Below are 27417 nucleotides of genomic sequence, written 5' to 3'. Positions count from 1 at the left end.
AAAAAAAAATATATATATATATATATATATATATATATATATATATATATACACACACATACAGTATCCATTCCTAGCTTCCTAAGCCCCTTAATCACTTTCTCTTCTCCTAGGATGCTTTGTGCTGATATTTATAGAATTTTTATTATAATCAGTTGTACCTGTCCACATCACTGATCTATAAATACTTGATGGGATAAAATGCAATGAAGCATATTGCATTAAATGTTGTGAGAAATTCAAAGAAAATGAATGCATCCTTAAGGATACTTCCTGTTTCATTTGTTTCTGTTGAGATATAGTCCTAAGCTATATTAAAAGGTTTAACAAAAAACAGAATGAACCATTGACATAGTGGGAATTGTTCTCTACTTAAATGTTTATGTCTTTCAAGAGAGAAGTGAAGAAAGAAAGGAAAATGTGATCAATCCCTGTATTTGAATGAAAAGATAGCATACATCATTTAGAGGGGAGCTAAGTAGAAAGAATTAGGTAGTGTTTGGTACCCTGAGCTCACACCCTAGTATATGTTCAATTTATAAGATGAACATCTTAACTGTTTTTTTTTTTTTTTTTGCATCTCTATCATTAGCTATTTTAGGCTGAAGGCATGCATGGGGATATTCAAGACCATTTATCAGGATTTAAAAGTAGAAAATAATTTTCTTCTAGTTCAAACTTAATTGTCTTAAATTGTCAGTCCAGCAAAAGCCCAAGAATTGAATAACATCAAGATCTTGAGATGTGTCCTCTGGCCTAGGGAGAATAAAAAAAAATACTATCTATTAGATTCAAGGTGAATTAATTGATTAATAAATGTCAAGATCTTTCAGGTGGATTCATTATGAGAATATTCTGATGGAACTTACAGAGAAATAGAACTTCTTATACTGTTTTAATGATGTTTATGAAAAACAGAATTTAATTTTTCAGTTTTAATACCAATTTAATTATAGTTTCATATCTCAATATTTCAAAAGCATATTTGGCTCTTTTAAAGGATACACATTTATCTCAGTAATACAGGGGATGAATTTTGTTGTGCTTTTTATATGGTTTAATATCCACAATCATTCAAAACTGGCATTTTAATCAATTGCCTTATGTTTTTAGAAAATTCTCTGGGCAAATTTTAAATTGGCAAGATGGGCCCAGTGGCACACACCTGTTATCCCAGCAGCTGGGGAGGCTGAGAGAGGAGGAATGCGAGTTCAAAATCAGCATCAGCAAAAGCAAGGCAATAACCAACTCAGTGAGACCCTGTCTCTAAATTAAATACAAAATAGGGCTGGGGATATGGCTCAGTGGTAGAGTGCCCGAGTTCAACCCCTCATACCCCCCAAAATAAAATAAATTAAATAAATTTTAAATTGGCAAGTATTTTCCTCAAATCACACATTTTATCTAATTAGCTAATCTAAGTTCAGAATTTCCTATATATTAAATATTTTTAAATGGCAATTCAATAACCACCAATAGAATTTTAACTTAGGTTGTATTTCCATTTAAGATATTTCAGGCACAAAGCACTGATATTTATCCCCTATTAGACATTACTGTTTCCAAAGCAATAGAGGACTACTACAGTCATTCATTCATATATAATTTGCATCCACATGTATTCCTCTAGAATTGGCAGCTATTTCAAATATTACAAGTAAGGTCATTGATTATTTTGTACAAAAGTTAACTTTTTAAAAAAATAACGTAGTTTGCTTTGCTATCTTGATATTGCTGTTTTCCAATACGAAATCTGATTTCCCCTACCTTCTTTCTTTTCTTTTCTTAAAGTTCCATGGGAAAATTCAAAGACAGCTAAAATTAACGTATTGACAATAATCACAAATAACAAGGACAGACTTAGAAGGCACTTTGGTTAAAACTTATAAATTAATAAACTGTTATTTTTGTGTTGATGGTCATAGAGGACATCAGCTTCCAGACAATAAGCCATTTGTGCTGGGTCACCTAAAAAACATCCCAGGTCTGAATCTGATGTATTCGTAAGCATGTGTTTATTTTACATCTCCGTATTTCTCTGTTTTCTCCAGTACAGTGCTCTTAACCCACGAGAATCATGGGACATGTGGCATCCCACTCTGGTTGCTGAGGCTTTATTTGCTATTGCAAACATCTTCAGTTCCCTGCGTCTGATCTCACTTTTTACTGCAAATTCTCACCTGGGACCTCTACAAATATCTCTGGGAAGAATGCTCCTGGACATTTTGAAGTTTCTATTCATATACTGCCTTGTGCTGCTAGCATTTGCAAATGGCTTAAATCAATTGTACTTCTATTATGAAGAAACCAAAGGATTAAGCTGCAAAGGCATACGATGTGAAAAGCAGAATAATGCATTTTCAACGTAAGTTGGATAGCTGTTTCCATTGGTAACATGGGAGCAAATCTAGAGTATTGGAAAATCCATGACAAATTGTTGCAAAAATTGGAGAATGAAAATTATGCATAAAGCAGGGAACAGAATTAACATGGCTTTGAACTGGAATAAATCCTTCTGACATTAAAATTTAAAAAAAAATACCTGGTACATTTATTTTAAGATTTAGCAAATCATCTTTTCTTTTAAATGACCTCATGTAAAGGAAAGTTATATATACTGCTTTAAAATATGGGATAATTAAAGAATGTTATTGACAGATTGCAAGTACATTAAATGTAGAATATATGTAAAATCAATCATAATAGAAAATCCAAGAGTTTTTATGTTTCCTCATGTTTCCCATGTACTGAAGTCCTTTTGTTTTCTAGTTCCCAAACAAAAGATCAAGCATCGAATGCAACGTGGAAAACCCAGATAAACCTAATCATTATTATTCACATGTCAATCTCCTGCAATTTTCACAATCAGGTTTGCTGATAGCATAGGCCCCTGAGCACATTGACTCCCTACAGCTTTCACAGAGTACCCCTCTGCTTTTTTGTGCTGTTCCCTTCCCACTTGGATAAAAAGATGGTTAATTGTCAGATTGAGAAGCTCGATGCTTTTCCAATACACGATATTCACTTGCGAACATGGGTATTTCGAACATGACTTAAAAGTATGACCTTATTCATGGGCCATGATATAACTTTATCTACTGTAAGAGAAGAAAGCAGTTTCTCGGTTGGGAGGAAATCAGGAAATCAATGGTTTCACATCAACTAAACCACTTATAGCTAAAATGCTCTCATTGGTTTAATCCCACATCTGTTTCATTTTTGATCCTGATATTTAAAACTCCATTTTAATTAACAAACATCTGTTTTATGTGCACATAAAATTTTAATCTCAGCCTTAGCTACTTCAGCCCCCTTCAGAAATAGATTTGATGCAAACCAGGAATCATAAAGAAAGCACAAAATCATCCAGGCTTCCTCTTGTCCCTTCATCCTTTGTCCCCTGACTTGATGCTTCTGCTCTTAAGCAGCAGTTCCTCCCAGCCAGCTCATTTAGCACTGTTGTCACCTTTTTTGTGCTCTTTTTTGACTGTTCAGGTATTCTTTTGGTTACCTGAGGGATGATGTTCCTTATAACCCTTGATGGCATCTTGGTTTCCAAGTTTGAACTCACCTTTCTTCCTTCATTTGTGGACCTTGATTTGCTAATTTGTCCAGGACAACTAAGACTAGAGGTTTACATTGGTCAGATTCCATCCACCTCTGTCTTCATCAATGAGAATTATACCTCTAACCTTTCTGGATATACATTTGGCTGGTCTCCTGGATTTCTCATGGAAAGCACTTTTGCATGTTCCGTCTTTCACAACTCTTTGTTACTTTGTTCTGCGTACCTCAACCAAAACTATTTTCCAAGACCTCCCCATATATATCTGTTGTCATATCCTTTTGGTTACCTGATTTGTCTACCAGAAGGAGCTCCCACCCAACACCTACAACTGTTTTACCTGCCCAGTTCTCTCTACTTCAGAGAAATGATCTAGTTTCAAGAGTAAGTCCTGCTCAACTACCTGCCCCCTCTGCAAACAACAATGATAAATCTAGCACTGTTCTGATGTATAATACCCTAAAATCCCAGGAAGCCCCTTGCTCTTATTATTGGTTTCTTGGTAAATAACTCCACATTACAAACTATTTATAATATCAATACAAGAAGGTTGTGGCTAGACAAAGCTGATGCAAATATTTAATATAAATTGTAATACAAAAATAAATTTGTTGGATGTTTAGTTTATATATAATTTTAGTTTACCTATACCAATGGTTTCTTCCATTATCATGAAAAATAACAGGTAAATTGTATATCTCAAATATTATATGCCCAAATCATTCACCTCAAATAAATCAAGTGTTTTATCTAAATTATTTTTTTAGATAATGGAACATAACATCCCAAGCAACAATTTATTTTTTCTCAAAGATATTCATGAACTTATATATATGCATGTGTATGTGTATGTACATATTTATATTTAAAACTCCCTGTATTATTAACAGAATTCACTAGGCCTAAGTTTCCTGACCTTTGATGACATTTTTCAGCACAATTGATGTCAATCATAGTGATACCCTCAAGGTTTCTGCTGTGCATCTTGTTTCTATACTTTTGCTGATCTTCAATTTTCCTTTTATAATTTCATATCTACCATTAAATTCAGGCTGTTTTTGTACTAGACACAATTTTGGAAATCTTATTCTATATAAGGTTTAAAAAACATAATTCATGTCAATAACCTAAAACATCATCTACAGTGTCATGTAATGTCATAGAAAATGGTAGCCACACTTCTTCTTTTCGTTATCATTGGTTGGAGGGTATTATCTTTCATTTATTTCATAAGGTTCCTACCCCTTCCAGTCAGGGTATAAACATATGCTGGAACTTTGAACACTGTATTTCCCATTAGCTGTAACTCCTGTCTCTCTCCCACATGTCATCCAAGGTACCCTAAGAATATATCTTCTTTTCTCCCTCTCACTTTCCAATTGCAATTTGGCTTCTGTCTTTTTTACTCCTCTAAAACCATTCTAGAGCATATCTTCTAAGGTCTTCTTGTCACCATTGCTGGTAGACATCAATCTCAGTGAGTCTCCTTAATTTGCCCCTATTTAGCATTTCCATTTATTTTAAATCTTGTCCTTTTTTTACTTTTATATTAACAATTTTCCACTTTACATTTCACTTTTCTATTTTTTTTTCATTTTGCTCCAAAACTATATTTCAATCATTGTCTTCAAATAGTAGTCTTCCTTAGGATATTAACCTCAGATACTCCTAAGAGTGTCCCTTTGAAAACTTATCTATGCTTATGGATTTGGCGCAATGAGTCTAACAGGTGGCTTCCATATTCATGTGATCAGCACAGATTCCTGTTTCCATGCCGTACGGTGTTTTTGACTGTCTGTGTCCACCTAGCCATACATGTCTCCTGAAGAAAACTAAACATCAACTGAAAGAACTCACCAGTCTCTCCCAAATTTCTCTCCAACTGCCTTTCTTAGTCAATGTTACCACATTCCATCAAGAAACTGAAATGAAAATTTGTGTTTTATATTAGATATTTTCTTCCTCTATCCCTTCCACAGGTAGTCAGTTATTAAATGATTATTCTGCTCTTTAGTGTCTTGGCACTAAAGCTCATGACCAAGTCCAAGTCCCCTTTCCTCTGGGTTCTGCCTTTTCTCCTATGTCTTCCATCCTGCTTCTTGAATGACCTTTCTAAACCCATACCAGAGGCTCCCCTATGCAGGGTATCAGTATGGTTTCCCGTTTCATACTACATGAAGCCACATCCCTTAGGGTGACATAGTAGGTCCTTCAGTGATATGCTCCATGTTTCCTTTTCTTGCCTCACCTTTCTTAATTCCCAAATAACACCTTACTCTTCAACTTTGCCAGTTTATAAATCCCCCAGTACATCATATTCTTTCCTCATCCCAGAAATGCTCTTGTATTGCTCTCCAGCTTGGAAAAATTTTACTCTTTTGTTCAAATTCTATATCAAATAGACCTTTCCCAGGATGCCTTTCTTGATCTCCTACTGGCTGTGAGCCCCCAGTGGACATAGACTATCATCTGTATCTTCTGTGTCTCTCTGTACATGTTCCCCCCAGCAAATGGCTCCTTCCTTCCCATCCTTTAATGCTTCCAGGTAGTTTTTTCATTAACATGAGAAGAGCTACAAGTCATGAAAACACAAACTTTTGAGTCATTAAAATTATGCTATATACACTTAAGCTTATTGTCCCTGCTAAGGGACTTTCTTACTAAAAGAAAGTCCTAGATTTTGTGACAAATATTAACACATTAAGAAAAATACTGTGTTGGAGTCAAAGTCCTAATAGTTGGAACTGGCCAATTGGGGTCACACTTGACTTGTTTCTGTATCACATTTTTTTTGGTTGAAAATAAAGATAAAATATTCAGATGAGTGTTGTATCAATTTATATTTGCTCATCATTTTAGTCTCACAGGACAGAGGAAAATCTCGGCTATGGAATACATTACCTTTTTACTTGTAGTCTTTCTCTTATTGTAAATATTTAACCAGGGAACAAGCAAATGTTGAAATGTAGCAATTCAGAAATATCTTCAAAGGGCAAGAGATAAAATTTTGTATTAGGGAAGCAGAGTCTCAACCCATACAAAGTTAGTCTTCGATTTAGCGTTCAACCAGATTTTGTGCTGTTTCAATTAAGTTGTGGCACTGTCTTGGGAAATTGCAGTCCTTCTCGCCCCACAGAACAAGGAAAATATTAGTCATATAAAGGCATTCTGAGATGTGATGAAACTAATGACTCTTAAATTTATGGGCAATGTTGGTCTCAATAGATTTGAGAATCACTAATGATCAAAACATCTCTGGAAGTAATGGCTTTGAAATGTTAATCTAGATTTATTTTTTTTAAGTTCCTCTAATAAAAGAAATAGTCATTTAGAAACACCTTAACGCCAGGGTCTTAAATTCATCTGAAAAGTAAATGTTTGTCTGAGGTGAAACTATTCTATAAATCTCACCAGAGATTCATTATACTGAAAGAAGGAAAATAAAAAGAAAGAATAAAATTGATAGTTAATAACAAAATATAATTTTACTTTGAATTTCCCATTTTTAAGTTCTAGTTGTAATACAAATTTTATAAAAGGGGTTACTAATGATCTCTAAGAACTAGTAGTTCTTATTTAGACAGAAGCAAATAAGTACTATTAAACCATATGAACCCATTTTATTCCGAATCATTGTCCTGCTTGGAAAAGTTGAAAAAACAAACATTATGAATTTATGTGTAAACACTTAATATAATTTATTACATAATTTTTGCCGTTTAACTTGTAACTTTCCTTAAACTGCTATTCCTGCAGTTGAATTATGTTTTTATATTCATAGTTAAAATACATACTATTTGGAATGATTATAGTTATTTCATATTCACTCCAAAGGATACCTGAAGGTTAATAAATATAAAGAACTTATGAGTTTGGGACAAATTTACTTTTTCTCAGGAAATTTCAAAGAATAAATTTGAGTGGACTTTGTATAGGTCAATGAATTAGATTTAACTCTCCTCAATATTATTAAAGTGATATCTGGGTTCTCTTTAAACAATTTATCATTATCTCCTTACAAACAGGGTACAACATTCCTTGGTAGGACTAAAATTGATCATTTGTTACTTTATAATAATCTGTTATGTCATTTAACAGCTCTAGAAAAATTAAGTTTCAAGTTATATTCCATGATTTTACAATTATGTCAAAATAAACCCCAATATTAATATAACTAAAATAAAAATGCAACAAAAGAACAAATAAATAAGTTTTAAAAATTTAGTATCATGTCCTAAATTAATTGCTCAATTAAAATGTAAAATTGATTACTTTTTAAAAAAAATAATAAATTTAGGGGGAAAACATTCCTAAATGCCAATTCAGACATATTTTGTCAGATTCTCTTACTTACAATGGACCAGATATTTATGGCTTATTTCAAGTAAGAGGCATTTTGTCATAAAAATCATGCACAGAATTATAGCCTTTTGGTCTTCTGAGAAAGGGTTGATTTAGCAAGGGAAGAAGTTGGAGAAAGACCTACCAGCTTCAGGAAGAGAAGGAGTTGACAGGGAGCCAGGCTAAGGAATTTTTACACTGTGTATCAGTGTAACGTGATTCACCTACTCCACATGTCTCCACTTCAGTGTTTAATTATTGCTCACTTTATTCATCCTCAAGTCTCTACCTCTTTATTTGTACTGTCTGGAACTTTCAGCATCTTTTCATTCCAATATCTCTGACTTCATCATAAATGTTGTCATCTCAGCCACTTTTTCGTCAACTACCTCATTATCTTGATATTTCTAAGATAAACTTTCCTGGAGAGGAAATCTGATCATTTTCACCTGAGCTCCATCTGTAAGCCACTGGCTTCAGGTAAATTGTCCTTCTTTGGGTCTCCTGACCATGGCTGATCTAATCCCTGAAGCCTTAGGTGAGAAGCTCCAGAGACTCACATAAAGACTACTATGGCATGAAAGAGTATACATGGAACTATACCCTTGGCTAGGAGCCACCAGAACACAGGATTGGCTTGGTCCCAGGATGTGATGCCCATCTAATGCTAAACTCCTTAAGGCTGAAATCTTCTCTCCTCTGTTACCGGGCCTGGTATAAGAAGGTTTCTGGTTTTGTTTTCACAATATAATTTTAAAATAGTCTATTGAAAGTCATTTCCAAAGAGTATTAAAGCACTGCTATCTTTTTGTTATAGTATGTTAATGTACCATAATAATCTCATTGAAAGAAACAATTATCCATTTGCGTTCAGATATTCCTCAAATTATTCCATTTTTCAAACTAAGTTAAGAAAGATTTACTCTCAATAAAATCACCAGAGTTTATTCATTGACTGGATTAAATAAAATGGGACTTGAATTACAAAAAAAAAAAAATCAAACCAAATTTTGTTATCTAAGCATTCTGAGACTCTTCACCATTTTATGTGAATACAGTTTTAATTGTAAACCTTCATTGTTAAAGAATAGTGTTTTTCATTCTCCTACAATGAAGAGCAAATTCAGGTTTAAAAAAAAAAAACACTGACTTTTTTTGAAAGCCTAAGCTTTAAAAATAGATCATTTGTTCACTATTCCTCAGTTGCCTAGGACAAGGGTTGACAAACTTTATATGACAATAGATATTTCATAAATTTTTTAGATAATAAATATTTTAGGCTTTGTGAGCCATATTTTCTCTGATGCAACTATCTACTTCTGCCATTTTGGTTACCACAAAATAAACCATAGACAATACATAAAGGAATGAGAGTGGTTATATTTCATAAAATTTTACTTATGAATATTAAAATGTAAATGTTGTATAATTTCCATATGTCACAAAATTTTCTTCTTTTGGTTCCCCCTCCAACCATTTATGCAAATAAAAGCCATTCTTCTTCCAGTTTTCATGCAAAAACAGTATATGGTTCTTTTCTACACCCCAATGCCTTAGGAAATTAAATATAGCTTTCAACACAGTAGGAAAATTAAGTATATCATTTGTACTAACTTGGTTTAAATAATTTTCTTTACTTTTAGTAAGTTTTTAAAATTGTCTTAAAAATTGTTTTGCTATAGATATGTATTTGAAATTAACCAAATATATATAATAATACCAAATTCTGTTGCTATACCTTATTCTTTAATGGTTTAATATAGCTTTGATGTTATTTTATCTTTATTCCAGGTTATTTGAGACACTTCAGTCCTTGTTTTGGTCAATATTTGGGCTCATCAATTTATATGTGACCAATGTCAAAGCACAGCATGAATTTACTGAGTTTGTTGGTGCCACCATGTTTGGGACATACAATGTCATCTCTCTGGTTGTCCTTCTCAACATGTTAATAGCTATGATGAATAATTCTTACCAACTTATTGCTGTAAGTTGACTGGATTTATTTTAATTCACTTTATCTACAAATGTGTTTTTCCCTAGCTATACTACATCTAATTATTATAGTAATAAAATTTGTAATTGGCTATTGGTAAGACAGATAAGAATGACTGTAATTTCAAATTTCTGAGCAGTGTTATATAACATGTGGTCATATATTTATATAGCTTTGTCATATTATACATGATTATACAAATAGACTAAATCTAACTTTTCAGGCAATCATTAACTATAGTGAATAGTAGTTGAGGAATGACTTATAACAACAAACAACTCATGTTTATACAATGCCTATTGGGTTTTGCAATATCTTTATCCATTTACTTATAATCTTGAAATCTGTTGGCAAACCTGCAATATGTGTTTATTTGAAACTCTGGAATCCAAACAACTTAGTTTGATTTATTTACTCATTGATTTAACAAGTTCTCTTTTAGTACATCTATGGCCAGGTACTGTTCTAGAAACTAGAAACACTTCAATGAATGAGAAGGATAAAGCCCTTTATCCAGTTGAACTTAGTGATATATGTCTATGATGAATAGCTACAGTCACAAAACAAACTCATACAGGAATGAAATATATTTCTGAAATCTTTCATATTTATACCTTAGAGAAGTAGCATTTATAAGCATAATTATAGGTTGTCCATTATTCCCATAAATAACTGTAATTACATTGTATCTTTGAATCTATGGTTAAAGCTTTGGAGTGTCATGATTTTTTTTTTTGTCAAGCATCACTCCAAATTTTACTGAAACTGTCTTTATGGAAGCAAATTTTTCCTATAAGACACCTGACATTGATTTTTAAAAATGATGCATAAAACAGAAACATTATTTTATTTACTGTTTCATAAACTAAAGGATTCACAATATATAATAATTAATTATTAATAATGCATAAGGATTTAGAGGTAAATATATGAATGTGTAAATTATATAGAGAGCTTTTCTTAAACATCTTACAATCTGAAAATTTTGTCAATAGTCTCCATATATTTTGTTAAGTTCTGTTTTCCTCCAGTCAATACATTTTCGAAATGTAGATTCTATTTCCCAGTACAACAACAAAAACAAATTAGAAGGCATCTAATTATCAAGCTAGATACAGAGAAGCTGCCAAAAGTTTAATCCTGTTAAAACATTAAATATCCCAATTTCATCGAGTAGAGAACACTATCCAAAGTAGTATGACATTTTCTTATTGCTTCTTTGTGGAGCAGATTTTTCTAGATAACTTCATTATAGAGATGAAAATTATTTTTAGAACTAGTTTTATTTAGCCCAAATGCAAAAGTTATAGTGAGGAGAGAAGACCCCAAGAACCTGAGACAGGTGTACCTCCCAACATCCTTTGTGTGAAACCTCTTTGGGGCAAGGGTGCATCAAGCATTTGACTAACCTGTCCCAGTATAGCAGAATGTACTCTGAAGAATTTCTCTTTTTGTCCTAATACCACTATCTCAGGGCCACAGGGTAAAACATGTAAAGAAAGAACACTTTAACAGTGGCAAGGCAGAAGCAATCATGCAGGCCACAAGGAAAGCCTTCTTCCCATTCATGAACTTTTTTGTCAATCACATATTTATTGGGCACCAAGAATGAGCCTACATGTGCTTGATTTTGGCACATGAAGTATTTTAAAATTCTCTTCTCTCAAGAAAACATTAATGATGTAGATGTAACCAAAAAAATCAACAGTTTCAATATTGAAAAGAGAAATTTGAGAATGCTAGGAAAATGCAGAAGAAAGGATCTTGACTTGGGTTGGAAATAGGAGGCTGCTGAAGAGTAATGGAAGTCAGGGCAGGATTCCCAGGAGAGTTTTAAGGTTGAGTCAGAATTGAAAGTGAGTAGGAGAAGGTGGGTTTAGTCATCACCAGCTTAGAACTTTTCAGCTCAGATTTTCCAAACACTATAGACCAAGTTAGAGACTCTCTCAGAATCCCAAACCATGAAGGATTGCTAATGGTAGCGATAAGAGAACATAATGATGTCAGGACAAACTTAATTCCATGAGCACCAATGAATCCAAGGAGCTACTTACTCCTAGCTGACATGTTATCTAAGTGACTGTCTTTTGTTCCCCTGAGCCAGTTCTGTTGTATCTCCCTCTCTGTAACTGCAGCAAAAAATACACATCTCTTCAGGCAGAATCTGTAAGTGTGTTCCAAAGAAAGGGGGAAGGAAGAAATAAAGCAGGAGACAAAAGGGGTAAGGGGGTAAGGGGAAATACAGCTTCTATATTTCTGTCAACTAACTGATCTGTGCAATCTACCGCTCAGTAACATGAAGGCCTCCCATCTTCGAGGTATGGTGATTAGTGTCATAGACCAAGCTATCCATTGCCTGGAGTAAAACCCCCACTGTGCAGAGTGGACATACATACTTCATATGCATTCATCAGCACACAGCAATGTAGACATATTAGAATGAAGCATACATAGTCTAAGACTATTCATCTATTCTAAAACTGAGTTCTGTTTTACAAGATTAATTTGTTACAATGAGCTATTTTGAATTCTTGAATGCATTTATGCCTGGTTTCTACCACCTCCTACTTCCCAGATTCTCTGCTTTAATCAGATTATGGTTAATTTAGGAAGAGACTGGTTGCCCTATATCTAATTGCCACAAATGTCCCAGAGTATTCTCGGGAGGTTAATCAAGTGGAGTGAGTACTAAAAAAAATGAGAGGGAGACAACATCTGGCTATGGGCAACCACTAGCCAGGCATTTGGCTGAGGTAATGTCAGGCTCATAGGTTTAGTGCTGTGTCAGAGAGTCTCTGTGCTACCTCTGTTAGAGGAACTTCTCTGGGAGTTGATGTCTGTTGCCTGAAAGTGGACAAGAGCTATTCACAAGGGAGCATGCCCAGTAAGAACTTTCTTGGCAGCACCAAAGGCTGAGCTATGAGCAGCTAAGAAGGTGGCCTTCACCAGGCAGAGGTGCAAGGCCTTGGGTAAGACATAACACACTATTTCTGGCCAGAATCTAATGTAAGTCTACAGTATATGAGATGCACAATCATCTTCAAGTCATAACTCATCACTCAGCCTCTTCAATACGTCATTATTGTAGATGTCAGTTTCACTGAAGAAGGAAGGATGAACAGAGACATGAGAGCTATGACTCCTTACAGGATGAGCCAGCATCTGAGATGTTTAGATTACTGTCTCTGGGAGTTAGCAGTGTTTTTCTAAATTATTTAATTAATGTTCTAAGAACCACTCAAAGCCAGATTCCCCCACTTTATTAATGAAGAGAACTGTTAGCAGTTGTCATGTTCTCCTGTTCAGGACCATGCAGATATAGAATGGAAATTTGCTAGAACAAAGCTTTGGATGAGTTACTTTGAAGAAGGAGGAACTCTGCCTACTCCTTTCAATGTCATCCCAAGCCCCAAATCCCTCTGGTACCTGATCAAATGGATATGGACACACCTATGCAAGAAAAAGATGAGAAGAAAGCCAGAAAGTTTTGGAACAATAGGGGTAAGAACACAGCATGTTAGTATTACTTTTTTTTTAACTGTGTATTTGAGTACAGTTGTATTCTTCATTGAATATTGTCAGTTCTTGTTGCCTTTTTGTTCTGAATGATTGCATGTCACAAACATTAATTGCATGTGTACTATATCTAAGACACTGAGTAAGTAGGACTTTTTCACAAGTTCATTTCCTACATCTAAGGCAGATTTTGCTATTTGAATAGGATCCAGTTCCTTCATATAGGAGTCCTCAATGGTATTAGGCAAAGCCTGAAAAACCAGCACATTATCTCCTAGTATCTTGGTTTCTAGCTCTTTTCAAAATTATGACAGCAGGTTATTTGTGGCTTTGCTTTATCATTTTATTTCTGCCTCTGAATTATAAGCTCCAAGAGTAAAGATACCAGTTTTGGTTACTTCATATTAGGTTCCATCAGTTATGAAATCTAGTGTCTAATATAAAGTTCCACACAGAGAATAAAATACTCTTGATAAAATGCCCAATGAAATGATTGAATGCATATGATCACTTAAAAATGCTATGCCAACTGCCAGCTGTGATATCAAAATGTTTATCATGTTGCTTCTACTCCTTATCATATTAGGTGCCAAGATGCTATATTTTTTTTTTAAAAAATCAATGAAGACTGCTCAGAGCCATGTTTTATCAATGCTGGCAGATTATATTTCCTTTGGAAATTTCTTTCATATTGGAAAGCAAGAATTGAAACAATTTCAGTAGAAAATACATAGACTATGTGTTTGTTCCAGTTAATCCATTGACATGGGGCAAGTAATTCTCCATTCCTTTCTCACTTTGTTTCCTAATATTCAAAATTCTTACAATACCATTTTTGGGGAAAAGCATGGAAATTCATTAGTTAATTCATTAGTTAATTTTATCATCTCAGAGAAATTGCTTTGGAAATATTTTGCAATGCCTTTATACTAGAATCACCAAGTAATATTAGATATTTAGTCAAAAATTTTAAAAAATCTCAATTTGATTTCAGTTTTCTTTCACATAACTGATGGCGACTAGTCATGCTCTAAACTATTCTCCTCATTCTTTAGTTACCACTCATCAGGCATTGTTATTAACTCCAAATGGGGCTTTCTCCTGCTGAAAGTGGCATGCATTTGCCCATCATCTCAGTAACAATTCTAATTATAAAGAGAGGGGTTGGCAAGTCAGTATTTCAAAAAAAGATGAACTTTTAGACACAGTTGTGTGTTCTCTTATAAACTGTTACACATTTATCGTATCAAATTAGGTAAACATATTTGATATGAGAAACCAAAGTCAGATATTATGAAGATTTAGGCTATAAATCTCATACTCATTTATGGGTTTTATTACTGACTGAGAAAGGAGTGATTTTACTTTGCTCCAAATGTTTGTCTGTTAAAATAAGTTAGATTATTTAAAAATAGTTGTAGAATAAAAGTATTAGACAGAATAAGCTTTATTAGGTTTAATAGTCAATTATGGTATGTAACTGGGATAGAAATTAGAGAGTGGAAGGAAGCACAAAGACATTGCTTCCATCCTGAGAATGTCAGTTCTAACGTGGGAGATGCAGAAGTGAAGACATATTGGTATAAGGTACAGCATATGATGTATTTAACATTTTGATATAGCCACACACAACGTGCTATGAGAAGAATGTGGGAAATAATCAATATCAATAATCAAAAGTTTTAATAATCAATAATCAAAATGTTTCAGGGAAACCAATCTCAAGCATATTCTCCTCTCCAGATCAAATTCTACTTGTCCTTTTCCTAACTTATTCTTAAATTCAGAAGTATTTTTATAATCAATTCCTGAAAACTTATTAGTGATCAATGCTGCCTTTTTAAAAAAATATTTTTGTAGTTGTAGATGGATACAATACTTTTATTTTATTTATTTATCTTTATACCATGCTAAGGATCAAACCCAGGGCCTCATATGTGCTAGGCAAGCACTAGCCACAACCCCAGCCCCTCAATGCTGTCTAAATATATTACCTTTAGCAAGAGCATTTGGATTTTAAAATTAATAAAGCTGAGTCAACAAAGAAATTTCTCTTTCATATTATAGTTTGATGTAACAATAAAGGGAAATTTAGGTTTTAAGAAACTTGTAACAGAATACCAGGTCCTAGCCAGGCATGGTGGCACACACCTATAATCCCATCTACTAGGGAGGGAGGCTGAGGCAGAACAATCACCAGTTGGGGCATAGCCTGGACAACTTTGATACCCTGTCTCAAGTATAAAAAATTTAAAAAAGGACTGTAAATACAGCTCAGTGGTAAATTACTCCTGGGTTCAATCCCAAGTAAAAATCACACACACACACACACACACACACACACACACACACACACAAGGCCCTCCTTTAATGCTTTAGGAGATCCATCTGTCCTGCCTACAGAACGAATGGAGAGCCAATTCAGAAACTGCCTTCCAACCATCCCCCAAGCCTCTTATTGTTGATTGGTTCTTAGGAACATGTTGCCATCATTTCTTAGATGCAAAGAGGAGCCTTCAGTTCAACTGCCCTTTCTATTAAAGGAATGATTCACACTTTTCAGAGGGAGAGAATAAGTGGCATAAATTAAAGAGCTTTCTTTTCTATATAGTACTGTTCTTGAAACACAAATTTCTTTTTTTGATTCTGTATTTCCAACTTTGATTCTTTTGCTCTGATCTAAGGCACAACAAGATAATTCAAAGTTAATTATGACTGCAAACCATTCCTTTCTTCCTTTGCCATGTACATTTTACTAACCTTTAACATTGGATGTTTTGATGCCTTGGAAATTTATGCCAAACCAAATAAATGTTCTGAATCATGTTTCCCTTTCCTTCTCTTCCCAGCCTCAATCCTGCCTCTTTTCCTCCAGGCTGGGGCCTAGGATGAGTATCATCCTCATCAAACCCAATATTGTTTAAATTTACTTTTCTCTGGACCTCATTTTCAGGAAGAGGACATAATATTTTTGTTTACATACACTTTGTTGAGTTTTACCTATTTATTATTTATATAAAAATAAATATTATGCATCCTTTGTAATTAAGGTACTGCTTACAAAAATAAAATAAATATAATAAGGTTATAATACTAATATAGGAGTTAAATGGGAAAATAATGTCAAAAAGTAATTGATTCTGCTCTAAATTCATTTAAATTCCATTAATCCTCTTGATAGTTTGTTGTGTAGACATATGAAGGCAAACAGACACACATACTATTTAATTAAAGATGACACAGATATACCAAAGACAGTCATTTTGTAAAACCACAGTATGGCTTAAAACATTACACTCCAAAGGGAACTTAGATATCATTTATTTCCATTATTTTGTTTAATGGAGAACTTTTTTACATGGTTTTTAGGGGGTTCTATAGGGACAGACCTGGGGAGAAACCCTGGCCCCCAGTTCATTGCCCTCTCTTGTTTCCCTAAAATGCCTAATGAACATGCAACTGAACTTTCCTTGTTGTAATTTTTCTCAACAGCTTCTGCAGATCCTCTCATTGTGTTCAGCTACTTCTTATATTCCTATATTCCAAAGCCTTGGGCTAGCAGGCTGGCTGGCTTTCTGCACTCTTTCACCCCACAATGTCCTTATATCGATGCCACATTTTTGAAAGAGAAAATTGAAGTTCAACTGGAGGTTATTACATTCTTCCAAGGCATTTTCTGTAACCTTCCCATTTGTGGTTCACTTACTAATGCTTGTCACCTACCAGCTGCCTGAATGTCACACTGCTGGTCATTGCATTTAAGTTCCCAAGAAGAGCTTGAAACTAGAGATTTTCAGGGTTACTGCCTTGGCCACTCTCCAGAAGCCCATTATTGGTGATCCTATCTTGCAATTATTTATGGTTTCCTGTAACACTGATGCAACAAGCCCTGAAAACTTAAACATTTATATATATAAACACATATAAAAGTTAAACATATATATAACTTTAATGTATGTTATATGCATGTATGGCTTTGGACTTCCTTAGGGTGATCAGCAGTTCCCAGTAATTGTTCACTCAAGTGCTTTATGCAGGAAAGCATAAGTGATGCAGAAATGCTTTACTATTGAGAAAAACATCTATGAAAGGAAACAATTGCATAGCAATATAGCTTGTTTCTGGTCAATCATGAAAATCTACCAAAGGGGCAGACTAGTGAGAGTACAATAACCAAATAAAAAACACTTTCTAACTTCTGATTTTTCATACTACCTCTTATCAATTTTCTGCTTAAAACTCTTCATAGTACTAAAACACTAATTCTCAAACTAAAATCATTCAGAATATCCATTCTAACAAGCACTTCCAGCTTGAAACTTTAATTAAAATTCCTATTAAAGAATGCATTAGGATCTATCTCAAATTTTTAAGCTCAAAACCAACCTTTGTGCTTGTTGCTCAAAAGGTCCAGATCCATTTAATTAATGTACAAAGATGCTAATGTGATACTTCCCCAAAGCATTTAATTAATACAAAACATTCTTTAATGCCACAGACCAGAGTTCTAAATGGAATGCTTAACTTAATAGGTCAACGTGCTAAACCAAAACCATACTAGGCCTTTAGATAAAATCTTAAGAAAATTATTTTTAAATTCCTCAGTTTTATGTTTTCTACTTTCCGGTTTTTTCTCAAGTGCATAGTAAGAAGAACATGAGACATTGTAATGGGTCACTAATCATCATTCAGCCCTGGGATAGAGGTGGGATACTCCAACTTATCTGGATGTCACAGAAATGTGCTCAATTAAGTTGGTGTGAGGGAATAAGAAATTGTGAAAGCATCCACATCACCTACTATCCCTAAAGGAAGAATGCTAATAATATGTGCCTCTCAGACTTCATTGTTAGTGGTAATTTGTCAAAATATATAGTTCCTTAGTCTCCAGGACTCTCAGTAGGCCTAACTACAAATTTTACAGATATGACAGTAGTCATCCATGTGTAACTCTGTGTCGCTGAGTTACTGCCATAAGATTTGTAGCAGAGCCCTCTGATTTAACTTTCTTTTCCAAATGGGGATGGATGAGAATTAATTGCTTGGTATTCTTGGTATTTCAAGAGTGAGGTTCTCAATATTTGGTTTGATGATACAACATTCAGGCATTGTGCATTGTTTATTTTTTATACGCTTAGAAAGTGTATTTATAAAGAACAATCTGTAGATCTGTCTCTAAAGGAGGATAATGCAAGTTTGGGAAAAGGGATCCCATCCTGAAATGGCCCTTTGCTTTTGATTCTTCTTTAACGAAAAAGAAGACAGCAGGCTGAATCCTTTAAGGAATTCACTGAGCAAAGCAAAGACTAAAAGGCATAATTCATGGTCTGAAAATCAGTGATAGGAAAAAAACAGAGTGGAAATGAGAGAAAATGACACTGAAAATTGACCACAGGGAACTAGCTATGTGCAGAGAACCTGACATCCCACACAGTGAACCTGGAGAGAAATGGAGTTAAAAAGTCAAAAAATGTCACAGCTGATTCTCCAGAGCCTTCTCTTTCCTAGCTGCAAATGCTCCCAGTGTTAAAGCAACCTGACACTTGAATTGAAACCGGGCATTCCTCCCAGCCATAGAGGCTTCTCACTACTTGATCTTTTCCTTCACCATTAGTTCTGATCCAAATGCCATTGTCTTATCCTAACAAATCAGGAGGAACCTGTAATCTGTGGTTTATGCTAATAGGACTCTCAGGTATGCCCTCAGCACCTGTCTTAAAAGCCATTCTCACAAGGAATATTCTGTACCCAGGCTAATGACTTCTGATATAATTTACAAAGCAAGTGACACTTCTTCCAAATTATTTTTTCCTAGACACACTGCTACAGAAAGAATTGTGGTTGACTTTCGTTGTCTTAAACACACAACTGACAGTGGATGCAATTTTTTAAAAAGGCTACAAAAGGCAACTCCCAAAACTCTCAACATGGCAATGGCTTGAAACAAAACTAATTACCCTTTACCTACATAAATATTTTAATGAAATGTCCCTTATTGAATTATTGTTATGAATACAAATTGGTTAATTTTCCCGTTTTCGGTCTTTCCAGTGATAATTATGATATAATGTTTCCCTTAATGAGGTTCTTTAAAACTCCACTGATCTTTACCCAACAAAATGTTGCAAATATCCCAAATATCACTGACAATAGTCCTATGGTATAGTATTTAATTATATCATTAATTTTCAATAATTATGTTTATTGTTAGAGTACATATGTGACTGTCTCTTCCTCTGGAGATAGCCCATGTTTTCCTTTCTCTTTCATATTCTTTGTTTCATCCCAAAGGCTTCTCTCTCTTGAGATTGCTCCCATTCTCCCTTTCCTAAATAAATGTAAAATCTTAGCTGGCAAAGAAATGTTTTTGAAATTTATTATGAAAATTTCATTTATTATGAAATTTACATAATAAATTTCACTTTTTACTGTTATAAAAAGGATTCATATTCATGATCCACTGCTATCAGTGTGGTGTTTAAAGTGAGTCTTCTCTCTCTCTTCCTTTCTATTTTTATCTCTGTCATTTTTCTTATGTATATATAATATGTCAAAATACAACCTACAGTCATGCATATCTAAATCAACAAATTAAAAAAAAAACAAAAGGAGTGCATGGATAGCTAGGTAAGAATGCAAAAGATGAGAATCTGTCTATGCCTTAAGGGGGCGGGGGAAGAAAGAAAGAATATGTATGTTATGGGTCGAATTTTGTACCTTAATTCCGGGTAAAAAGATAGGTTAATCCCACCACCTCAGAATGTGACCTTACTTGGAAATAGGATCATTACAGAGGTAACCAGTTAAGGTGAACTGAAGATATGATGGAAAGGTCCTTGAAAGAACAGGGCGATGAGAAACTCTAGAGTCACAAGGAGAAGGCCCTTTGAAGATAGAGGTGGAGATTGGAGTGATGCGGCAGTGAGCCAAAGGCTGCCAAGGATTCATGGCCACTTTGGAGAACTAGAAAGAGTCTCTCCCACTTCATACTACTGTCAGATGATCAGCTTTCATCACATGTCACTTGACTAATCAAGCGCCTCAGGTTCTATTAACCAATGAATTCTCTTTGCCAGCTAAGATTTTAGATTTTACATTATATATATATATATTATATATATACACATACATATACATATACATATACATATATATATATATGCATGTTAACTCCCCAACAGCATCTAAACACATTCCAAATAGCAGAAAACATTGCACCCCTACCTCTGGAAGCTGCAGAGCATGTCTTAACACGTCTCTCTAGCTCTGGCATATTTGCTCACCCCATTCCAACTTTCCAGACACCTGTGTATCTCTACCTATCAAAGACCTATGCTTCCCTCGTGTCGAATTCAGAACCCCACTCCTGTGAAAGCTGTTGCCAAATCTAATTCTTTCTTTAGCAAAATATCACCTCTTCCTCCCTGTGGTCAAATAACACTCACATTTCTCACCATGTTTAATGCTATATTCTGCCTTCATCTGCAGTCATTCCTGTTCTTGGCATTCCATGTTAGAAACTGCCAGTGATTTAAATGTGTTTTATTTAAGCCATTTAAGTGTGTTTTATTGCTCTCAGGTTTCTTGCATGTGAACATGTGATCATTTAAGTATATCTTAAATTGGCTCTGCAAGCTAAGATAGATGCTATAAAAACAAAGGAAAACTCACAGAGGTCATGGAAAGATGTCCATGTTTTCAGGCCCCCCTAAAAGATGTCTCTCTTCTGGATTTGTGTTACATCTATCCAAGTGTACAAGAATCCACTGACTATATTACTTAAATGCAGATTTTCTACTTCTGAACTTCTTTACTGCCAAGGACAAAGGTTTCCAACCATTTAACTGAGGGAAAGGCTTCCATAAACATGAAATGCCATGAAAATCTCACAAAGAGAGACAATTATATTTTAACTACATTATTTTACTTCCTTAGAGATAATACTGATATTTGTCAGACTGTACAGTTTTGTGATTTAAGAATATTTTTACAATATTCTTAAATATTCCAATTAAGATTATCAGTTGGAAAGTAAGAGTGCAGAAAGAGGATGAAACTCACATTAGTGCTAAATGCCTTACTCTCTTATTTAGTCATTGGAATTATCCACTGAGTTTATTTTCATCTTGCAACCTCAGAGATAACTTTTCAGTTCAGGCCCAGTCAGCTTCAGACACAAGTAAGTCCCTAAGTCCTTTTTCCTAATATCACACCTCACAACCTCTCAGAAAGTAAGAAAGCAGACCCAGGTAAACACATAGTACTAAGGAGAGAAAGGAGATTAAAAAGATAAGGAATACATGATATGCATAGTGTAGTGTTCACCAATTGATGGGTAGATTGCCTTCATTTTTTTGGTTTTGATGAGGAGGAGTTGGTTAATTTCATTCAGTCCTATTTTCCTAGCTAGGATTTGAAGTTCAGTTGGCTGACATTATCTCATAAGACCAAAAATAGTTTCTTATCATCACCATGTAGATGTAGAAAATACCCAAATTGCAAAAGTCATTACCTGTATTAACTTAGCCTTAAGCCTGGGCTATGGAAATTAACTCTTAAAAGTTATCATGGCAAACTTTTTCTATGTTGTTTTCTCTTTCTAGAAAACTGTTTATATTTTTGCAATTTTTGCAAGAAAAATAAATATAGAATTATTGTTTAAACTGCTATATTAAATCTTCTTATGTTTAAATTAAAGGTTTTTTTTTTAAACTTTGGATATGAGCAAAGTTCTACTGAAGGAAAGACAGTGCCTATTTTAATTCTAAAATTTGTCATTATCATTTTTATGTGACCCATAATTCTTCAATTTTGTTATCCTTGAGTTCAGTTTTGTGCTAAAGAAATTTCAAGTTCAGTCATGACTTCAAACTGCACTTTGCTGAAAATTTCTGATTGAATTTTTAAAGGGTTTCTATTGCAGAATAGTGGAATGATATAGGACACAAAATATAACAAGTGAACTAAATTCATTTTATATTGATTTAAGAGTTTCTATCTACTTAAATCTTGGAGACACTAGTAATAATGATTTTAATGAGAGGGTTAAAGAAATTGGTGTGTAACTCACTTAATCTTTTCGTTCACTCTAAGCACATTCGGGGGATCTGGAAGGCTAATGTTTTCTTCTACAGTGCTTTTTGTCTTGAATTTCAGCTGAGCTGTGTCTCAGCAAGAGTCAGACACCTCCATCTGGTGGCCCAGTCATAAAATTCCCATTCTCTATTCTTTTTTTAACATATTCTAATTTTGTATTGTTTCAAATTTCTAGCTTTTATATTATTGCCTTAATCATGTTGAAAATGCATTTCATTTCAGAATTGTATGATTTTTAACATAATTAGTTGCCTTTAAGAAGCTAAGCATTGTCTCATTGGTTCCTAATCATGAAACACAAATCCCTTCTTATGGTTAATGGTCAACATCCTATATTCCCTTTTGTCTCTGAAGGGAAAAAATTACTTTCTTTCAAACTGTTTCATTGTTTAAAATAGCATTTCACAGTGGTACCTATGCAACTCTTTCCAACATTTTATTTTGTCAGTTTGTAATTAAATATTTAGTAAGGAACAAGATCAAAAGTCTAATTTAAAACCCAAATATGTTATTTCAATTGCTCATCACAACTAATCAAATTAATATTTTTATTACAGAAATATTTCTATTTTAGATTATATTGTCCAGTTTTTTCCATGATGAATTAATACTACTATTTATTCTAAAAACATAAAATAGGATCATGATAGATAGCTTTTTCCCCAATGTCTTTAGAACCCTTGTGAAAACTTCAAATATAAAATTTGAGTGAAGTATGATGATTCAGTCACTACTCATCTCTCTATATATCTTGTACTACAAAATCATTCTTTTGTGCTAACTCATCTCCAGCCCCCAAAGTACGTTCTGTTCTTTTCTAAATTATTGGGACTCATGCTAATGATGAGTAAATTAATGGTATGTTTGAACAGAGTTCTTATGTATTTATGTATTATATCAAATCCACTCATCTACCTAAAATATCTCAATTGGCATGATTGAAATAGTTTAGTGGGGGGAGTCTTTTGTCCTGTCAGGTTTCTCGTTGTATGTTGTATGTCATGAATAACTTTTTAATCTTTCCCTCTTTTTACTTGATATGTCCCATCTCAGTCTCAGCATCATTTCAAGTGGTTTCGGTGTGTATCAACTACAACTAGCTAACTCTAGATCATATATTAGAGGCACATTTCCACCATTGTTAACTTATTCTGTTTTAAATGTTCTACATATTATATTCTTGTATTGTATTATTTTGGTCCAGTTTTTAAATTCATGTGAAGCACTCTATAGCCATTGTGTAGTAAAACTCCCACTTTGAGGGATAATGGAGAGTAAAAATTCTTGATTTAAAAAAAAAAAAAACAGTGAATTACTTTTTAAAATGGTCAATATATTTACCAATATAACCAAAATGGAAATGTCCTTTTCCTTTTCAGAGGAGAGCTGCTGATAACTTGAGAAGACATCATCAATATCAAGTAAGTTATCCTTTGATTGTATTGTGAAATTGGCATTTAAAAAATACAGCCACAACCCCCGCCCCATTCAGAATAGACTCAGGAAAAAAAAAATCCTATTTATGCATTTAATACTAATACTATGGTTCTAAAATGCCTCAGGAAGTTATGAGGAACCTGGTGAAGCGATATGTCGCAGCCATGATTAGAGATGCTAAAACTGAAGAAGGACTGACAGAAGAGAACTTTAAGGTAATCATTTTCATCTTCATCCTAATGAAAGGCAGAGTCTGCAAAATATGGAATCAGACACAGCCCATTTCAAATCAGAGTTGAAAACTCAGCCATGGCTTCTAAAAGTCTCGTGTGCCTTCTCCTTTTTAAATTAAATCCCATTGAATGGCTTAAAAAGAAAACAGCAAGTGATGAAATTTCTTCCCAAAATAAATTGTTTTGAAACATACTTAACCCAAAATGTCAAGGGGACTTAGTTGGAGGCAGAGAAAATCCTAGAGCTTCGTGGCACTCTGACGCTCTGACTCATTGATCCCAGCAATGTTCTACTGAGTGAGCTTTAGTGTTTGATAGTTCATCCTGCTTTCTATATCTGAAAAATTTAATAAGCAACATGTTAACAACAAAATCCTTTGGGTGTTCTGCAACATTTTTGTAAGGAATTTAAGGTTGAGTTTAACTGTAAGTTACAACTTGGCTTTTCTACTTGAGTTTTCCCTTTTTCTTAATTCTGTCAGAAGAACTGAGTAGAATATAGGAAATAGGGTATGCACAAAATTGTGTGTTAATTATGTTATTCTGCTTGAGTGTCAGAGATTTTGGAAGAATCATTAAGATATTACAAACAAAAACAACTAAGGGAAAAAAATAAGGAGATCTTTACAGAGAAAGCAGATATTTTGACAAAGAAAATAAAAATTATCAGCTAGTTAGATAAGAACATAAATAAATTACAAAGCAATTGCAAATGAACAAAAATCCAAAATGTTCTTTACAGCTAAAACACTCAAATTATGAAGTTAAATGCTTCAATTGCTTTGGGAGACAGGTTGGAAGGAAGAGAGCAAGAAGGCCACCATAGGGTTAAGACTGAGAATTCAGTTTCCCTGAAAAGATAAGAGAAATGGATGAATCTAGGAAATGCATGACATGAAGCAAGTCACAGGACTTTCAGGCTTGATGCAGGTGTTGGTATAAAGTCCTTACCAAGGTACTAAATCATTGGAAGTCACTCTCAACTCTTGGAAGGGTAGACTCCACTTTATTTTCTTTCCAATATTCTTTGAAAGAAAAATCTGCAAGATTAAAAAATGCATCCCTGGTAGAGTGTAAAGGAGACTCAACAGCAAATGAACAATTTGGAGGGGGAGTATTTGACACCACAGTCCCAAAGAAAACCCACATCCTGGGCTACACAGTAGTGCAAAGCACAACTCCTCTGGGTTCTTTTCACATCATCCATAGAAAGTTTCCTTGTGATCACAAAACTCCAGTAGGAAAATGAGTAGACATCAAAATGACACCAAATGCCAGGGAGAGAACTGGGACTTCTAAATACAACCACAGTAGAACAGAATCCTATTTCTCAAAAAGGAATGGAAACTTTTCAGACGTATATGTGAAATTAGAAAGTGCTGTTTCCTAGTGTTCGAGTCACAACCTAATGTGCCATTTTAAATTTCGTTTAGGAACTAAAGCAAGACATTTCTAGTTTCCGCTTCGAAGTTCTGGGATTACTCAGAGGAAGCAAGCTTTCTTCAATACAGTCTGCACATGCCACGAAGGAATCTTCCAATTCAGCAGACTCAGACGAAAAGAGTGATAATGAAGGTAATAACAAGGACAAGAAAAAGAATTTCAGCCTTTTTGATTTAACCACTCTGATTCATCCGAGGTCAGCAGCAATTGCCTCCGAAAGACATAACATAAGCAATGGCTCTGCCCTGGTGGTTCAGGAGCCACCGAGGGAGAAGCAGAGAAAAGTGAATTTTGTGGCTGATATCAAAAACTTCGGGTTATTTCATAGACGATCAAAACAAAACGCTGCTGAGCAAAATGCAAACCAAATCTTCTCTGTTTCAGAAGAAGTTGCTCGCCAACAGGCCGCAGGACCACTTGAGAGAAATATTCAACTGGAATCCCGAGGATTAGCTACACGGGGTGACCTGAGCATTCCTGGTCTCAGTGAACAGTGTGTATTAGTAGACCATAGAGAAAGGAACACGGACACATTGGGTTTACAGGTAGGCAAGAGAGTGTGTTCTTTCAAGTCAGAGAAGGTGGTGGTGGAGGACACTGTTCCTATAATCCCCAAAGAGAAGCATGCGAAGGAGGAGGACTCGAGCATAGACTATGATTTAAGCCTCACAGACACAGTCACCCATGAAGATTATGTGACAACAAGATTGTGATACTGGAAGGAGGAAACGTTTACCATACATATATAATATATATATATATATATTTTTTTTTTCCCATAGTGCTCTGGGTGGGGGAAAATGTTTAAAATAAAATTAGCAAAAGCTAACTTACACTTTATAGCATTTATCAACTGTGGCATATTAACTTGTAACATGTTGTTATTTCAAGGCAAAGGCAATCAAGAACCCTTCTGTTTTGTAGCCTGCTTTTGCTTTCACAATTTGTTTTACAATTGTTTTTGTTAATAAATAAACGCACCTTGTATTCTTGTACTGTTGCAATACCCACAGAAAATTTTTAGCTACCTTTTTCAATTAAAACAAATGCAATTTCTTTCATGTGGTAGTTGACTCCTATAATAGATATTTTTATATGCAAAAAAATGTAGCTGAAATATTAGAGCTTTTCATATTGGGCGTGGGGTGGGGGGGAATCTCTAGAAATAATTCCTCACCAAGGACTTTTCATCCAGGCCTACAGTTTGGTTTTAAAACACAATTATTCCCAAATTATTTCTTAAGAATGTGTAAATAATTATAGTACACAATTAAAGCAAGCTAATCTTCTTCTCATGGTGTCATATTGAACCCTTTCTTAAAATGAAAGCCAGGTGTATTTGAGTTTTAGGTTGTCACAGTGTCTCCCTTCCATAAGTAAATGTTTGTCTCAATAATTTTTGATGACTTATGATTTTAATGAGATTTTTTCATAATAAAACTTACATCGATTTACCTGTTTCACGTTTCACCGCTTATCAGTATAAACATGAACCTTTGTGAATAACCAAATTTCAAAAATGTGGCAAAAATAATAAATTAGAATGATTTTAGCACATAAACAAAGCTACATGATTGCATACTTACAATTTTGAGATGAAAAGGAATTCATGTTAATGGTATAGTTCTGTACAAAGTAAAATTCTAATATTTTCAATCACACCATATTGTTGTTAACTCAAAATCATAGTAGTTTTCTCTTCTTTCCCTCGGTGACTGATATATATTGCTTTAAAAAATATTATTGCTCAGAAATAATTATTAACCTTATCAGTAAATATAGATATGATA

General features: G+C 34.2%; 1 protein-coding gene across 6 annotated transcripts in view; it reads left to right on the top strand.

The window, feature by feature from the left end:
• Positions 1 to 26681, top strand: part of Trpc4 (transient receptor potential cation channel subfamily C member 4) — a 201953-nt gene extending 175272 nt beyond the window's left edge. For 2 of the 6 annotated variants that reach the window (XM_048800870.1, XM_015484012.2), the window contains exons 6-11: positions 2052 to 2365; positions 9698 to 9893; positions 13209 to 13418; positions 23894 to 23935; positions 24077 to 24166; positions 25618 to 26681. In XM_048800870.1, coding sequence (XP_048656827.1) covers positions 2052 to 2365; positions 9698 to 9893; positions 13209 to 13418; positions 23894 to 23935; positions 24077 to 24166; positions 25618 to 26340 — 1575 coding nt within the window. In that variant the 3' untranslated portion in view covers positions 26341 to 26681. The remainder of the gene's footprint in view (positions 1 to 2051; positions 2366 to 9697; positions 9894 to 13208; positions 13419 to 23893; positions 23936 to 24076; positions 24167 to 25617) is intronic. The other 4 variants (XM_048800872.1, XM_048800871.1, XM_015484015.2 and 1 more) reach the window with 4 other exon arrangements.
• Positions 26682 to 27417: the final 736 nt, after the last annotated feature.

This window comes from Marmota marmota, unplaced genomic scaffold (genome assembly GCF_001458135.2).
Source record: "Marmota marmota marmota unplaced genomic scaffold, marMar, whole genome shotgun sequence".
NCBI classification, from domain to species: Eukaryota; Metazoa; Chordata; class Mammalia; order Rodentia; family Sciuridae; genus Marmota; species Marmota marmota.
Note: the sequence above shows the minus strand (reverse complement) of the source record. Positions and strands in the feature narration are given on the sequence as shown.